An 18,175-nucleotide genomic window follows, 5' to 3' on the forward strand; every position below is an offset into this window, starting at 1 on the left:
CAATCAAGCAAACAAAATCAACAGAACATTTGCTGACATGACTTTATCCCAAGAACTAAGTAACTTCACCAAGTACAAAATACTTGATCTAAGTTAACATTGTGAGGGTGGTATTATAACTGTTCCCATTTTGCAGATGTGGAAACTGAAGTACAGGGAAGTTACAAACAAATTGCTTGAGAAAAGAGGTGATGTCAGGATTGGTGCACAAGCAGACTGCATTCCTGGCCTTCAAGAAATATAGTCTAACAGAAGAAAGAAGATATGCTCACAGGCTTATGTCCATTTATAATTTAGGACAATGTTGTGAGGATTAAATGAGATAAACACATGTAACTTAATTCAGCATGGGTTTTGGCATATAATAGCAACTTAAAAATATTATGTTGTTGTTTTATGGAACTTTTTATTACTGTTTTATGCTACATCCTATAGGAGTGACATAGACTAATGACTTTGCAGCCCACAGGGGGCTGGGGTGGGCAGTAGACAGCAGTGGTCAGCGATAATGCTTTGTCTTTTCCTCCAGTCTGGGAGTCAGGCAGATCCAAGCTCTTAACCATTGTCTGATCCCTCCCAATGTCATAGGCATTCACCCATTTTCTTGGGGGAATGCTCAGCATCTACCCCGTGATTAGATGGGACAGGGGTGGGGAGAGTTTGCTCCCGTATCATTACAGATGATGAGACTATGGTGGTGCCTTTTCTCTCACCACAGAAGACAGATGGGCCAGATGCTCCCTCTTTGTGACCTGCCAGCCTCAGCAACAGGAAACCAGACTCAGGCAATAGCCACTCCCCTCCAGGACTTAAACTTGGACTAGGTGATACAAGGCTGGGAGTCAGGTGGACAGCCATGCTGCCATGGTCCAGAGGTAGATTATTCTTGCCAACAGCCAATTTTCTGCCCTCCAGAGCTATTCTGTTAATTGTTTGTTTTCCATATGTGGCCCTTCCTATAAACTCCCTTTTTGCTTAAGTGACTGGAGTTAGTCTTTGTTTCTTTAACAGAAAGCATCCCTAACCATTTGGCTCTGTAGCCTAATTTATATTAAACCCCAGTGGCTGGTCACCAAGCACACGGAACCATTGGTCTGGGTGCTATGCCTACAGAGCTCTTCCAGCTTCCACTGAGCATCTAAAAATTTGGAATGGAATGCTACTGTTAACCACAGGACTTAATCACAAATGACTGTAACCTTAGAGATGGTTAGCTTACCTACCTCTCCTCTGCCTCCAATTAAGAATTCCCTAAGCAATGTCTTAGCCAAGTTACAAGCTTGCTCCATGATACTTCTATGACCTGGTACTCACCACCTCCCTAGGCAGCTTATCTCAATCTTGGACAGCTCCGCTAGAAAGTCTTCCTTCTCTTTAGCTGAAATTTGTCTTCCCAGTGACTTCCTGCACTAGTCTCATCCTTGCCTCACAGAGTCACACAGAATTGTAAGGCTATGTTGTAAAGACCAGGAGCTTTGGAAGTCACAGTTAGATTTTAAGTTTTGATTGTACTCCTTACTACCTATGGGACCTTTTTAAATTTCTTTTTTAAAAACGCCTTCGGGCTTCTGTTTTATCATGCGTATAATGAGGATAACAACCTTGACTTTCTGGATTGTGAGCATGAACTACTAATGGCCCAGCAGAATCCTTAGAACAGAATGAATATTGAATAAATGGCAGCTAGTGATGACAGTGGCAGTGGTGGGGATTGTGGTATTGTTGAAATTGTCTAAATCTAAATATCACCTCCTCCAGGAAGGCTTGCTGACTTACTCTCTGCAAATGTGGGAATAAGTATTTCCCTCTGCTCCCATAGCATCCATTTCTCCCCCCACCATCCCCCACCCTGCCCATCAGAGGGGCTACAGCACAAGATATAGTAATTATTGAGTCTGTCTTCCCCACTGGATCATTAGTTCCTCAAGGGTGTGGATGATGTTTTATTCATGTTTGTATTTTTATGCTTGACAAAGAGTCTGGACCATGGCAGACATTGAGGAATTAGTTGTTGAATAAACATTTCATTCTTTCCCAAGAATTTTCCAATCTCAAATAATAAAGTTCTTAAAACCATCCAGGCACACAGGTGGATTCCATTTTTCAAGTGGGAGCACTGAAGGCCAGAGAAGGTAAGCCATTCCTTCAAGGTCACCTACCCAGTACTCCCCAGGGCCCTGACTAGAATCCCAGTGAATTGGCCCTGGGGCCCTTGGTCTTCCCATTTGGCCATGCTGCTTCCAGGAAGCCTCTTTCATTAAAAAAAAAGTGAGATTCAAAACTAAAGAGGTGTTATAGGCAAAAGATCCTGAAAGGTCAACACCTTGATCCAGCCTGCTGATGAAAATAGTGCGGCTGGTGACTCAAAGGCCATTCAATCCTCAAAGAATCCTGGAGCTCTTTAGAAGCTAAAGCATTGGTGAGACTCTTCAGTGAGTACTTGGGCTGGGTACTTTTTGAGCCGATTTTTTGAAGAATACTTCTAATGGTAACAGTCTATCAGTAGGTGGGTATTTACTAAAGAAAAACCTTAGTAAAGATGCGGGAGTCCTACCTGGCTAGGGGCCAGGGGGACAGTCCTCTTAATGTCTATATCATCTTGAGACAGTCACTTCCCCTCCCTGGGCTCTGTGCTCTTTTTGGTAAAATGAGGGGGTTGTACTTCACTCAGGGCGGTCTCTTCCAGCTCACTCATTATACGTTGTTGGGTTTTTTGTTTGGTTTTTTTTTTTACTTTTTATTTTAATTCCGGTTAGTTAACATATTAGCCTCAGGTATACAACATAGTAATTCAACTATTCCATACATCCTCTGGTTCTTATCACGACAAGTGCACTCCTTAATCCCCATCACCCATTTCACCATCCCCGCACACGCCTGCCCTCTTGTTCTCTATAGATAAGAGTCTGCTTCTTGGTTTGTCTCTCTTTTTTTTTTCCCGTTTGCTAGTTTGTTTTGTTTCTTAAATTCTACATATAAGTGAGGTCATATGGTATCTGTCTTTCTCCGACGGACTTACTTTGCTTGGCGTTATACTCTCTAACTCCAACCATGTTGTTGCAAATGGCAAGATTTCATTCTTTTTTATGGCTGAATAATATTCCATTGTATAAATATATACCACATCTTCTTTATCCATCCATCTATCAGCGGACACGTGGGCTGCTTCCATATCTTAGCTATTGTGAATAATGCCGCTATAAATATCATTATATGATTTTAAAGCATCACTAATCGGGCTTTATCCCCAAAGTTCGGGACTTGGAGGAAGCACACGTTTCTGATAAAGTTAAAATATGAAGAAAACAAAATATTCTAGGGAAAGGATTGATAATTTTAAAAAGAAACACCAAATAGTAAAGGGTTACCAATATCTCAATGTTAATTGCATGCATTTTTTAACATTTGATATTTGCATGGGACCCAATCTTTGCCTCTAGGAGTTCTCAAGTTGCTCTGAACTTTGAAGAAGGGATGGGAATTTGCCAAAAGTCAAGGCCTCAGAGAGCATTCCAGACAGAGGGTGTGGCACGTGCAAATTTCAGCGAAGTGAGAATGGTCGGAAATTACACATATTTCTAACAGGCCACTAGTGTAGTATGTGTCCCTAACTAGGCTGGAAGCACTAAGAGGGCAGGGCTGATGCACTTTTTCTTCAGTGGCTTCAGGACCCAAATCATCTGCCTAAAGACAGAGGAATGGACAAGGTGACCTCCAGATGCCAGGCTCTCATACTATGATTGCCAGTTTAGAGTCACTGAGTGTGAAATCCTGGGTCTGTGCTCTGGGTCTCTCTCCTTGGTGCTCTTCTATTCCGTTATTTATTTTTGAGATGAAATTTCTGCATGAGTTCAAAGTCAGGACCCATGTTCTGACATGAATGGAGCTCTTTATGCTAACAATGAGACATAACATTTGACATTAGGATCATTCCAGAAAATCCAATTTTATGGAAGACAAATTTATATGCAACTACATAATATATACTTTCATTCTCTTGAACTGGAGATACTGTTTTGCTTCTTCTTCCCAACTGCGAGCCCAGTGGGGGCGGGGAGTATGTTTGTGCCATCTTGCCCACCCCCACTCCAACTCATCTACTACAGACCCAGCGCAGAGAAGGTTCATTTTATCTATTGAATGAATGAGTGAATGAACAAATTTATGAACAAATACCCTGGAGATGTGCAAACAAAGTTTAGGCAATTACTTGAAGACATTTTTGAAAGTATTTAAGTATCTGTTACATGCTAGACACTTAAACAATAACCAAATAAGGTAGGTATTATTAATCCGCATTTTAGGGTGCTTGGGTGGCTCAGTCAGTTAAGTGTCTGTCTTCAGCTCACGTCGTGATCCCGGTGTCCTGGGATCGAGTCCCGCAACAGGCTCCTTGCTCAGCAGAGAGTCTGCTTCTCCGTCTGCCCCCCTCCCCTGTTCATGATCTCTCTGTCTCTCTTTCAAATACATAAATAATATCTTTTAAGAAATCCTCATCTTATAAATAAGCAAATCAAATCCAAGAGAGATTTGACTTTAGAACATCCCTTGACAGCTACTAGGATATAGATCAGGGATTTGAACCAAGATCTGATCCAAGTCAGGATGGTCTCCAGTGATTTTTTTGAGGTCCCCCCCAGCCATGGTGAGGCTGTGTCATCTATGAAAGAGACCCCGAGCTACTCCTGCCTGATCTTCCTTTACTGGTGTCTTCCTCCTCTGCCCAATGGCAGAGAGACAATGGCTCCAGAGAACATTATTCAAATGACAAGTAAATAGCTCCATCTTGTGAAGGGCACCATGCCCATTCTCGTTGCAGTAATGGCAGTAGAATGAGAGCAATGATTTTAATTTCCCTCCTTATGATTTCCTTTCATCTCTTCTAAAGGATAGAGAAGAAGACAGAGTGGTGGCTCCAGTTCAGTCTCATCTAAGCACTGTGGGGCTGTGTGCTCCTGGAAGGGTGGCACTGACAGGCCGAGACGGATGAGGCACACATGCAATTGTCTCTCAAACGCAGCAGTTTTTCAGCATTACCAATGAGCTAGATCGGATTAAGTATATTTGCACCAAAAGCAAAATAAATATTGCTTTATTTAATGCCACTAAAAGGTTGGGATTCAATTGCCCTTGGCCTGAGGCACCTTCTAGCTCAATTGATTGGCCAGTGTCAGAATGCCAGGCAGTCTGTCATCAATAGCTCCTGCAAAATGCTTAGCAGGTGGGGTGGGCTCCGCTATGGTGGAGATGGAGGATGGCAGGCAGTGTCCTTTGTCCCAGACATAAGGGATAATTACAACACACCTGCTCTGCATCACCACCCCCAGGATATTGAAAGCATTTCCCTCACATTCCCTCTTAGACTATCACAACAAGGACGCAACCTGGGCTGTAAGGGCAAATAGGAGAATGGATAACAACACAGAGCAGCGCCTGGGTGGCTTGGCCTGAGCATCAGGCTCTTGGTTTCCCCTCAGGTCATGATCTCATGGTTGTGAGATCGAGCCCCACTTTGGGTTCCACGCTCAGTGTGGCGTCTGCTTGAGATTCTCACTCTCCCTCTGCCCCTCCCACTCGTGTTCTCTCTCTCTCTCTGAAAAAAATAAGTAAAATCTTAAAAAAGAAAAAAAGATAAGACCATAGGTTCCAAGTCAGAAGGACTTGGGTTTGAGTACCAGATATCCCACTGAGTAGTTTTGTGACCTTGGACAAATTCATGTGTTTTGTTCAAAGACCTGAAAGCACCAGAAGGGTAGGAACTGAATCTATTTCATTTGCCCTTGAGTCACCATCAGACACACAGCGAGCTCTCCATTAGACTGTATAAATACAGACTCAGAAAGCTTAAGTAATTTGTCTGTAGCCCAGCAAGGACAAGCGAGAGGCAAGACTTGAACGCAGTCTGCTAGCTCTAAAGCCCATGTTCTTAGCTGTCACTCTATTCTCTCTTAGCAGTCCTGGGAGTCAGGTCAGCGACCAACTGAGGGGACTCATGTGAGGTGAGGGGTGTATGCAGCACCCTTAATTTTTAAATGGCGAAACTGAGGGGAGCCTGGGTGGCTCGGTCGATTAAGTATCTGACTTTGGCTCAGATCATGATCTCAGGGTTCTGCGATCGAGCCCTGCATCAGGCTTCCCTCTTTGTGGGGAGTCTGCTTGTCCCTCTGTCCCTTCCCCTGCTCGTTTTCTCTCTCTTTAAAAATCTTAAAAAAAAATGGGGAAACCGGGTCTCAAATGGGGGCTAACATGAAAAGTACCTTCATGCAAATTGACAAAAGATGCTCCCCTCCAAGCTGATAAACAAGTGCCCCTTCTGAGTGGGTGAAGAACACTTGCTCTGGCTAGACATGGGGTTGGGAGCAGTCACAGGCAGCCTGGCCCCTTGACCAGGAGTCTTTGGGCAGTGCACAAACTGCATGTACATGTGAGGAGGCCCTGGATATTCTCAAGGTCCATAGCAGAGCTAGGATGATGTAGGACTTCCCACCTCCAAGGGTCAGCAAGATCTTGACCTCGCAGTGCTGGCCTTTCTGGCAAGGTGGTAGGGTTGGGGGAAAGGAGTACTCAGACCACACTTGGAAAAGGGATCATCTTTAACCTTGAAATTGCTAGGTCCTTTCACCCAGAACTTATTACTAGTGGACAAGGAGAAGCTTTGTTAGAGTGCCTTCTCCCTTCCCATGGAGAGCCTGTGCTCTGGGGTTTCAGTCTCCTTCATCCTGTCTCCTGCTGGGCAGCAACACCAGGCTTGGGGAGGGGGGTGGATTTCCACATGGTGGCTTAGGAGAATTCTGAGAATCACCAACTAAAAGGATCCAAGATTTCATAAAACCCAATCCCCACATCTCAAAGATAGGGAAACGGAGGCGGAGGTCACATAGCTATGTAAGAGCAGCATTGGAAGTTCATTCCAGGACAAAGAGATTATTTTCCCTCAGTAAGAACACTGACAAGGAGTAAAAAGAAATGTTTAACAAGGCCCAAGGGGGAACATTTTCTAAAGGAGTGCACTGGCCCTTCATCTAGAAATCATCTATTTTAACTTCTTAAGTGAGAAAGGGCAAAGGAAACACAAAAGAGAAGAAAAGTCCTTTAGGTCTTCACAAGCTCTGGGAGCAGGTGAGACCTCTGCCCACCTTGTCTAAGCCTGAAAGGTAGCTTAGATGGCAGTGTGGACTCTGGAGCCACACTGTCTGGATAAGATCATGGCTTTGGCCACATCTTAGCTGTGTGGCTCACTGTGCCTCAGCCCTCATCCGGGCAATGTGGATCTTGCTTACCTCAGAGGGTTGTTTTGAGGATTAAACGAGATCAGCCGTGGAAAATGTCGGAGACACTGCCTAGTTTGAGATCAGGGCTACACATATGTTAACTGGTCTCATAGTTTGATCTTGGTAGGACTGTCAGGGTCTTCCACAAACTGGTCCCCACTTATTCCCCCAGCTTCTTCAACCATGTCCCTAATCTCTATGCCACGTAAGGCTCACACATGTTACATCTTATGAACTAATTGCAAGACGGTGCCCCCTCCTGTGGGCTGATGTAATTCTTCCAAGTCCCAAGGCTGCTCAGGCCTGGGCTGCATGCCAGCCTCCCCCTGCCCTCCGAGCTGGTGCCTTTGTGCAGTGCGTGAACTTCCACTGCGGTCTGTAGCTCTGACCTCGCACCACGGCCACGTCAGACCACTTGCCATCTCCCAAGGCTTTCTGCACACTCAGGGCTCAGGCGGCAAGGCTGAGGCTAGGCTCTGGGGTTCCAAGACAGCTCCCTGGTTTTGACTCCGGAATCTCCTACTACCGTGGGACCTTGGGCAAGTTAATTAACCACTTTATGTGCATCGATTTCCTTATCTGTAATATGAGGATAATACAAGAACCTACCTCACAGGTTCATGGGGTTGTTAGTAGGGAGCTCCTATTTCAACCCCAACAGGGACTCTTAGCGTCCAGCAATAAGAGAATGGCTCTTCCTCTCCATTCCCTTGTTGCCTCTTCCCAGAGGGAGGCACTGAAACTTATCTGATGGTCCACTTGAGAAAAGGGGCAGAGCCTGTTGGCCTAGCCCCTCCAGGCATGACTTGCTGAGATCTGTGACCCTGCTGGGAGGGTCCATTCTGACCGCCTCTCTGTCACATGGACTGCCTTCTGAGAGGCAGCTCACTTTCTGCTTGGCTTGGGGCTGGTGGCAAAGTTGAACTTGGGGGTTTAGAAGGAAGGGGCCAATTTTATCCACAGAGTTAAATCATGCCTTCCAAATCCTGCTTTTACCAATAATAATGCTAGTATTTTGACCCCGATCTTTCAGATCCCTCTGTCTCCTTCTAAACTGGTGGAAGTAGGGTGGGAGTGGGAGCAGGCATATGATGAGTTCCATCTTCAGTGGAAATAATACGTAAAAACACTTACAACAGGGGCTGGTAGCTTGCATAAGTTCTATTAAAGTTTGTATTATCATCAACACCGCTGTTATTTAACATTATCCCTTTGTTTTAGAACGTGTTGCCAATCTCTTCCCCGGCTAACCTCCGCCTCATCCCTCAAGGCTCACCTCACACAACATCTCCTTCTTGAGGGCGAGCCCAGGGCAAAGCCCAGCCAGTTGCCCAGTGCGCAGTACAAAGTCTGTGCTATGTGAATGCCTGAGGGAAGGAAGTTGGGGGGGAGGCAAGGAACAGAAATAAAGAAGAGGGGGAAGAAATGATGGAGTTGAAAGGCTTCTGAAACAGAGGTAGAGTGCCAGCAAAGGCACAGGTGTGAGCAAGAGTGGGCCAGTTTAGGGCCCTGCAAAGGGCCCAGGAAGGCAAGAGGAGTGGATGGTGGTGTTAGGGCAGGAGCAAGGTGGACAGTGGGAGATGAACCCGAGAGGGAAGCTCCTGGACACTGCGCATGCTCGAACACCAGCTACGGAGCTGAGGTTCTTGCTGATGGCCAACAGGGAGCCAGGGAGGAGTTTCCACAGGGCACTAACACTCTTCAAGCAGTGGCTTAGGAACTAAGGCCAGAAATGACAAAAGATCTTGATTCTATTGTTTTGCTCCTCCAGACTCCCCAGCCACTTGTTCTGGGTTACTGTCTCCTCAGAGGCTGGTCTTCGCTGTAGAATCAATTATTAAAATCAACTTGCTATCAACTATAACTTTGAAATGCTATTCAGCGGCTTGCAGGGACAGGGATGGGGGGCTGCCTCCACAGACATCTAGCCATCTGGCCTTTTCTGTGGAACCTGGCTGCGAAGCTCATTTGAATAATTGGTTTTGGCGGTGTGCACTTGTGGGTTAGACACCTGATTACACTGCCAGCCCCAGCATCCTTTCAGCCTCCTTAGAAACATTGCTCAGGTTACATAAGGCAGGAGAGTGTTTCTGGGAGGTGAGGCTCTGTCTGGCCCCTGTTGTCACTTATACTTCATCTTGACTAACTATGTGGTTCATGCACTGTGTGACCTTGAGCAAGTTTCTGAGCCTCTCTGTGGCTTGGTTTCTTCTTTGTTCAAAGAGAGAGAGTGATACCTATCCCGTCTATAGGCCACAGGCTTCTTGTAAGGCTCTAGGAAAAGCCAGGGGAGTTGTGACTTAGCAGAAATGCGAGTAGAGAGATGCAGGTTGAGGAGAGCTCAATGTCAGGAAGCAACATGTGTGCAGGCTGCATCAGGAGAGGTATGCCCCCAGAATGTCGGGGAGTGATGTGCATGCAGCCTGCATCAGAAGTATGTCCCCAGAATTAGGCCTGTGATGGTCCCTTCCTACTCCTGCTCCACTAGCTAGCTCTAGGACCTTAAGGGACCCTCCTCATCTATCTATACCTCAGTTTCCTCATCTGTAAAATGAGAGTAATGGTAGAGTTGTCCTGAGGACTAAATGGAAAAAGGAATGGTGGCAGCCCTGGAGGTTCCATAGATGTGGGCTGTTCATCACCACCATCATCATCATCGTTATCGTAACTGTTCAGCCCTGAACACTAGGCCTGAAAGACAGACAATGACAAACATCTGACAAATGTGTTCAGAGACCAGCAGGAAGGACGGGGAGGGGACTGCATTTCAGACGGCATGTGAAAAGGTACAAGGCTCTGGGGAATGTCCAGCCTGGGGAAGAGGAGCTGGAGCATTTGGAGTGGAGAGTGGGGAAGTGTGGGGACACACGATCTTCAGATGGCTAAAGGGTTACCATGTGAAAGATAGACTAAAACAGAATAATCCTTCAGGGGGAAGTGGAAGGGATGGACTAGCAGATTTAGCCTGAATCCCAACCCTCTCTACCAGTCCAAGCTGGTAGCTTGGTGACGCTTTAGAAGGGAGGGAACCACCCAGGACTGGGGGTGGACAAGAGGGGGGTCCAGCTATCACTCAGGGACACTACTGAGGGGATCCCAGCCCTGGGTGGGGCACTGCACTGGAGGCCTCAGCTCCCATCCCACTCCAAGGCTGACGGTGCTGTGACAGAGGCACCGAGGGTGGGGAGTGTGGCCGGGGTGGGGAAGGAGGCACGGTGGGAAGGGGCTGGCAGACCTCTTGGTGAGGCGATCCTTGCGATGGGCCTTGGTTTCCATTTCAAGCGTGATGAAAAGTGCACAGTTTTTATGCCCTTAAAGAACAAATAGAATATTGACATGCATTTATATTTCACATTGCTAATTGTATGTTCTATTCCATTTTGGAAAGTTGAAAATGTTTCCTCCTTTTGGTTGTTGAGGTGGGCAAGGTCAGCCAGTTATGATGCATGTGTGTGCGTGTGTGCGTGTGTGTGCACGTGTGCGCGCACGTGCATGTGTGTGCGTGCGTGCGCATGTGTGCGCGCATGTGTGTGCGCATGCGTGTGTGCGCGTGTGCGTGCGTGTGTGTGCATGTGTGTGTGCGTGCATGTGTGTGCGCGCGTGTGTGTGCGTTGGAAATACCTTGCCTGGTATCAGCCTCTGCCGCGCTGAATGATGTTTTGCTGTGCCCATCTCTTTTTTACTGTCTTGTCTGGTGAAATCCGATATATCTTCCATCCTTCAAGAACCCTCCCTCATCAGTGCCAAAGGGAGGCACTGCCTGATTTCAGGACACCATGCAGCAGCAGGTGAATTCTGTAGGAGGCCAGGATCGGCCTGCCTGGATTCACAAACCTGCTCTGACCCTTCCTGCCGGGAGGCCCGCGGCAAGTTCCTCTGCCTCTGTGCCTCGACTTCCTTCTGTATTTAGAACGGAGCTGTCGAAATAGAGTTATCAATACAGAGCTCAAATTGGTGGTCGTGGGGTAGGGGATGGGCGAAATAGGTGAGGGGATTGACGGGAGCAAACTTCCAGTTCTAAAATAAATAAGTCCTGGAGATGAAAAGTACAGCATCGGGCATAGAGTTAATAATCTGTAATAACGTATGTGCACAGATGGTGACTACACTGACACCAAGCGCTGAGTAATGTACAGAATTGTCAAATCACTGTATTGTCCACCTGAAACTGATATAATATTATATCAACTACACTCGATACAATCGCGTAAAATTCTTTCTCCTCTAGTTTTTGATCACTTTTTAAAAATCTCCTCGTGAATTAACTTTAGCTGTCCTTTAGTTTTCTAAAAAGTTATTCAAGATTTTCTTACTGATTTCGGTAGTTCCTCATGTATCGATTAAATATTTTCCTCCTGTGTTCTTCAGTTCCAGTGTATTCAGTTTCGTGACATAAAAATGTTTAGTGTGAGAAAGATGGGCTCTACCACCACTTGCGTCCCAGGGCTGCTGCGAGCGTTGAATGAGATGCTCTGTCTAATGCATGGTTAGTCGGCACTTAGACATTAGCGTTATTAGCTAGGCCTCTGTGGCATCATACACGCACCCCTCTAATACAAACACTGGGCTTCTTATTGGCAAAGGCTGCCTCTGATTTCCATCTGCTTCCCCGAGGCCCAGCGCAGGGCCTGACACTCAGCAGGCCCTCAGTAAACCTTTGTTAAATTGGCTGTCCCGCACCGAGCATCCTCGGCTACGTGAGAATCACCAGGGCCAGGAGATGCGACGTGCTGCGGGTCCGCCGACGGGAGGGCTGTGCATTTCCACGGCGGGGGCTGCGGTGCCGGGCTGTAAAGCTGAATCATTTCTGCACCACCCCGCGGGGTCTGTGGCTCTCCCCCACCTCCACGCTCCCAAGAAGCACTGAGGTTTTCTGAAGATGAGAAATTTCACAGCATCCTGCTATCTTTTGGGTAACTGCGTATTTTATGATGACTAATAGGCAATTACTATGGTAATATCGCAATTCAGCATGTGTGAGGTTTGGGAAATGAGAAATTATGGGTAACTACTTTGGACTCATTTCTATGGTAACAAAAAGTAATTGTCATTAAATACCAGTTATACTGAGGCTGTACCTGGTAATTATAGATTTTTATGCCCAGAAACATAAATAAAACCAATAAATTTATTCAAAGGTCTAAGACTGTTTACTTATACGTGGCTCTACGGAATACACAATGACAAGCACCTAATTAAGAAATGCAAACCCAACACAGAGTTTCATATTGTCATATGGAGATGGAGAGTCTGCTTTTCAAATGCAAGGCAACTCGTGCATTCCACATGCTCAGAAGGAATCAGTCGCAGTGGGGGTACGGGGGGGGGGCTCTGCTCTGTGGAGGGAGTGATGGGGACAAGGCGGCAGAGACAGCGTGTGTGGGGGACGTTGGGAACTGCCAACCCACCCACTGGATGACTGTAGACCCACTCAGCCCATCACCCCCGCCCCCCAGTGGCCTTCCAACTGGGAGCTGCCTTGCAGCTTCTTGGCTCTGTGATACCTGAAGCGACAGGATTCATCCCTCAAGACCTCTAGGCCTCAGACTCCCCAGAACCCTCCAACGATGCTCACGTGGCATCAGTAGTGGTACCGTTCTTATTCTTTTATTGTGGTAAAATACACATAACATACAATTTATCACCTTAATCATTTCTAAGTGTGCTGTTCTGTGGTATTAAGTACACTCCTAATGCCGTGTTATCATCACCACTACCCATCTCCAAAACTGTTTCTCTTGTCAACCTGAAACTCTGTACCCATTAAACTCTGACTCCCCATTCCCCCTTCCCTCTAGCCCTTGGTAACCACCATTCCACTTTCTGTCTCTGTCATTCTGACGACTCTAAGTACTTCGTGTAAGTGGACTTGTACAGTAGTTGTCTTTTTGTGACTGGCTTATTTCACATGGTATGACGTCAGCAAGTTCATGCCTGGTGTGACCGTACCATTTTTGACAGAGCCTCTCCCCGGTACTACTACCGGATGACAGAAGATGCCTTCCACCTCATCTTCTTCTTCCAGGAGGGGAGGAGGGAGACTGAGGCCAGGGGAGGGGAGTGTCTCGCCCAAGGACGAGAAGGCTCAGGAGGGTGGGGAACGTTAGAGCGCCACTTCTCCACTTCCACCTCCAGGCTTGTAAGGCAAAGGCCGCATCTGGGGATGCAGAGAGTCCCTGGATACACCATGTGACTTCGAGCCTGGCTCTTCACCTTCACAGCCTCAGTTTCCCCTTGGCTCAAATGGATATAATAAAAACTGACTTTCCTTTCTCGAAGAGTTGTTGTAAAGATCAAATGTGGTTTTTAAATATCCTTTTTTTTTTTTAAGATTTTATTTATTTATTCAACAGAGATAGAGACAGCCAGCGAGAGAGGGACACAAGCAGGGGGAGTGGGAGAGGGAGAAGCAGGCTCCCAGCGGAGGAGCCTGACGTGGGGCTCGATCCCATGAACGCCGGGATCACGCCCCAAGCTGAAGGCAGACGCTTAACCGCTGTGCCACCCAGGCGCCCCTGGTTTTTAAATATCTCTCTCTTTTTTTTAAGATTTTATTTATTTATTTAACAGAGAGAGACAGCCAGTGAGAGAGGGAACACAAGCAGGGGGAGTGGGAGAGGAAGAAGCAGGCTTCTAGTGGAGAAGCCTGATGTGGGGCTCGATCCCATAACGCCGGGATCACGCCCTGAGCTGAAGGCAGACACTTAACGGCTGTGCCACCCAGGTGCCCCTTAAATATCCTTAAGAGTATAATGTTCCGTACAGTAACAACGTGTGGCTGCAAACCCAGAGTGTGCTGAAACACAACCACCGCCCACCGTGGTATTCACGCCACACCAGCGTAAGAGCAAGACAAGCAGGCAGGCAGGTAAAGGGTCGGGAGGGGAGGCATCGGGCCAGTGCTCCTCCGCCTTGGAGGAGTAACTCCGCCCCCGGCACTGGGACTGAACGCTGCGGCTGCGGCTGAGTTTATTCGTCCCCAGAGAACACGTATCGAAGGCCCGTTCCGTGTTGGGCGCTCTGCCAGGCTTCGGGGACGGAGGTGGACAACTCCTGACTGCATGGGGTCTGCTGTCTAGAGATGCAAGTGGTCCTTAAACAAAGTTGCATGATCACGCACGATGACCACGGGCTGCAAGGGCTATGAAAGGGCGGGGCCGAGGCCCAGGAGGCCGTCCTGTGAGTGGGCACGAAGCCTCGGATGCTGCTGAAAAAGAGGCCCGCGTGGTCGGGGTGGAGCGAGTGAGACAGAGCGACCAGCTGCCCGGGGTCAGTACCACACGCCACGGCAGCATTGCTGTCCGTCCTGACGTGCTCTAATGGCTGCGGAGCTCCAGGCAGTGTGCCGGAGTTGCTGGAAGCCCGCAGGGGCCGTCCCGACCCTGCCCGGAGGCCACAGTCCAAGCGCCGAGCCGGTAGCGGTTAGCCAGCGCGGTGCCTCCCAGCGAAGAGCAGTAGCTGTCCTGCCGCTGCCATCGGCTGCACCGAAAGGCTATTCTGCTATAAATGTCAGAGTATAGGTACCTGTCTTATAAAATGTAAGTTCTGCGTGATTAAACCTGGGAAATCTGCCTTTCCTTCCTTGATTGGCTTACGTGTCTCTTTAATGTAGAAGAGGAGAAAGGGGGAGCAGCAGGACCGGCCAGGGGGCAGGCCTGCCTCTCATTCTTCACACGGGGTCTGGCGTGTCTGGGGCAGACCTGCTTCCCAGCCTGCTCCTCACAGGCCCATGACCCAAGGCAGATTGTTTCACTTCCCTGAGGCTTGAGAGAGGGCCCGTCCTGGCGGGATGCTGGGAGGGAAAGAGAGCAGGAGGGAGGGGGCCACTGGGCAGTCTGTGTTCCAACCTGTTCCCAGCAATGTGATGAGTTCCTCCGAGGTCCGGTGCAGTTTACTGCCCTAGAATTCTGACAAGTATCCTTCCCTCCCTCCCCAACTCCCTTCCTTGCTTCCTTTACTCCTCCCTCCCTGCCTCCCACCTTTCCTTCGGTGCTCAAGCTAATTTGAGTAGATTTTCATTATTTGCAAGCAGAGACATCTCAGCGAACACCCTCCTTCTCAAACTCGTCTGAGGATTAAACAAGATAAGAGTATGAGGGCTTGACATGGCACTGGGCAGGCAAGCAGAATTCCCAGAGTGGCAATTCCCAAATTGAGTTTAATAAACTCTAATACCGCTGGGGGCTGGGGGGGTGGGTGAACGACGGAGGGGGAAACAAGCTGTACAGGAAAAGGGTTCCTTGGCTCATCTTTGGGAAACACCAGGTACTATATTCCCCTCCTGAGATTCCTATTGGTTAGCATATTTAGAACTGAAAGATCTTATTGTAAAAGAACACATTCAATTTTGCTTCACTCTGTGTTTCTCAAACTCACTCAAACTCCAAACTCCTTTCTCCCCTATAATGCCTAGGCAAGTCCCCCCAGGCGGCGGGACACACTGCTGTCGTCAGGGAGGGCTGGCCTGGAGCACCCCTAAGGCACCTTGAAGCTCTCAATCCCGAGTCTTTATTATTATTTTCATCTTCTCCAAATCTTTAGTAGTGAATTCTCATGATTGGTAGGCTCTTTGTTGCAACTCAGAGCTGTTTTAGCAATAGGATTAATGCCTGTGGTTAGAGATTTGCTCCAGCTCTTAAAACGAGAAACACATATTCTCACTAGGAAAACATTGGGCGTTTACACTTCAATAGAGAACCATTTCTGAGGGTTGGAGCTCTTTTACCCTGAAATCCCCAAATCAGAAAATCTGGAGCTTGAAGACATATAGAAGGCATCTAGTTCTCCATCATCACCCCCGTGGCTATCGGAAGCCCAGAGAGGGGAGACATTATGGTCAAGGTCACAGACCTCTTTCCAACTTGCCATCCCTGGATGGCAGATGATGACATAAATAAGTATGTAGAGTGGACAGTATTGACCTCCTTCTGACCACTGCCGCTCTTGTAATTAAACAGAAATGTTAACATAAATCAAACAGTCTTTCCACCACCATTACCGCTAACAGTGCGTTCTGTCCAGGGAAGGTGGAAAGGCATTGCTTTCGGGCCTGCAGCTAGCCGTAAAACCTGCCGGCGCTAATGACCCATTGCTTGAGCCAATTAACAGAGGAAGCAAAACTGTCTTTAATTAAGTCATCATGTGTCCCATGGGCTCCCTCTAACTTATACCCAGAGGTATTGAGAAGCCCCCCTGGACCCAGTTGCTGTGCTTTTGGAAAGCGGTAAACCAACTCCGTTTAAAACGGAGCTGGCTGGGTATTGAAAAATCTGGGTTCTGATCTGAGCTGTGCCACTGACCTTGGATAAATCCCATCTCATGTGTAGGCCTTAGTTTCTTTATCAATGAAGTCATCCCTCTCCTTCACTCACGTTCATCAAACAGTTTTTGAGCACCTACTGTGGGCTGATCCCTGCTGCCAGGCACCATGGACACAAGGAACCACGAAGGCTCAGTCCCTGCTCTCTGCTGGCTTGAAGGCCAATGGGGTCCACGCAATGGGATAAGTCTTGTTCAATAACCAGGCCTGTGGGCGCTTAGAGGAGGAAGTAACTAATTCTGTTTGGGGGTTTGGGGAATGCTTTCCAGAAGAAGAGACACGAGCTGTGGTGTGAACAAGGGTTAGTAAGACAAGGAAGGGATAGCAGGTTCTGGGCAGAGGAAGGTAAGGAATCAGGGACCAACAGGACATGTCTAGGGAACTAGGCTTTGCTTAGAGTGCCTAGAGCAAGAGTCCAAAGAGTGGAGGGTAGGAGGGGAGGCAGAATGGTGGACAGAAAGGCATCAGGTCAGACAGAGCCTCTCATGCAAAAGCTGCAAGGCCGAATGTTACTTTGCAAGTTGTGGGACTAATCCACTTTAACGATGTGTAATGTGCACAGCGAAATTGATAACTAGTCAGTATCTCACTGGCTGTGTGACTCTGGGCAGGTCTGTTGCCTCAACTGTCAAGTAAGAGTAATCACGCTATCTCAGAGGATCCAACATTCTGTTGGCAGGTGATCCACTGGGCAGTGAAATTTTAGGCTATAAATTATGGTGCTCAGCCAGGAGAAAGACAGTTCAAGTTCTGAGTGCACGAGTGCATGTAAGGCAAGATTGTATGCCCACATCCGTGAGAAATGCTGTTCAGATTACCTGGGATGCCACTCTCCTTCATTAATGATCTCCAAGAAGAAACACAGAATCAGAATAGTCATTGCTGTCACCCCCATACGATATTCTGCAAAGCACATTTTTCTCCACCATTTCTTTTGATTCTCACCAGTGCCTTGTCAGGGATGTGCTCATTGCCTTCATTATACAAGAGAAACTGAGCATCAGACTGGAAAGTGAATTCCCCAAGGTTACATAGTTCTAGCCAAAACTGGTTCTCGCTCTCCTGATTCCTGGCCCAGCAAGCTGACCAGAAAATCCCAGGAAGTTACCCCAGGTGGCTGTGCATGAAACATCCAAGGCTCATTAGCCACATTCTCAAAAACCAGAGTGAAACGTCCTCTAATGAACTCATGGGTAATATGAAAATTCTTTCTCAAAACATATCCCCTTTTTCTCCTTGCTTCCATCCCACCATCCCATGATGACTAGCTCCCAAGCATTCTTCCCCTGCCCCTCACCTGTAATTGCCCAGGTAGACTCCGTCAGGGTTGAGCATTGGTGCAATCTTGAAGACCAGGTGTTCCCGTAGGACACGGGCAATAGGGTGCTGGCTTATGAGGAAGTCAATGATCCCTAGGGAAAGAGAAGAATCTGGGTTAACTTCAAAGTGTTTCAAGAAGGAGGGAGCACATTTTCCTCAGCTTGGAAGCAGTAAGATCTCCAAAGGTGATTTTTGGCCTATGTTGTCAACGGCTGTGGGTATCTGGCTATGGATTAGGTGTTGCCTGGTGAATTTTACAACTGTA

The 18,175-nt window shown here is 47.6% G+C and overlaps 1 protein-coding gene across 1 annotated transcript in view; it reads right to left on the bottom strand.

Annotated features, from left to right (window-relative positions):
• Window positions 1-18,175, bottom strand: part of AGBL4 (ATP/GTP binding protein like 4) — a 1,364,734-nt gene that overhangs the window by 94,586 nt on the left and 1,251,973 nt on the right. The window contains exon 8 of the mRNA XM_034652232.1: window positions 17,888-18,002. Coding sequence (XP_034508123.1) covers window positions 17,888-18,002 — 115 coding nt within the window. The remainder of the gene's footprint in view (window positions 1-17,887; window positions 18,003-18,175) is intronic.

This window comes from Ailuropoda melanoleuca, chromosome 2 (genome assembly GCF_002007445.2).
Source record: "Ailuropoda melanoleuca isolate Jingjing chromosome 2, ASM200744v2, whole genome shotgun sequence".
NCBI lineage: Eukaryota > Metazoa > Chordata > Mammalia > Carnivora > Ursidae > Ailuropoda > Ailuropoda melanoleuca.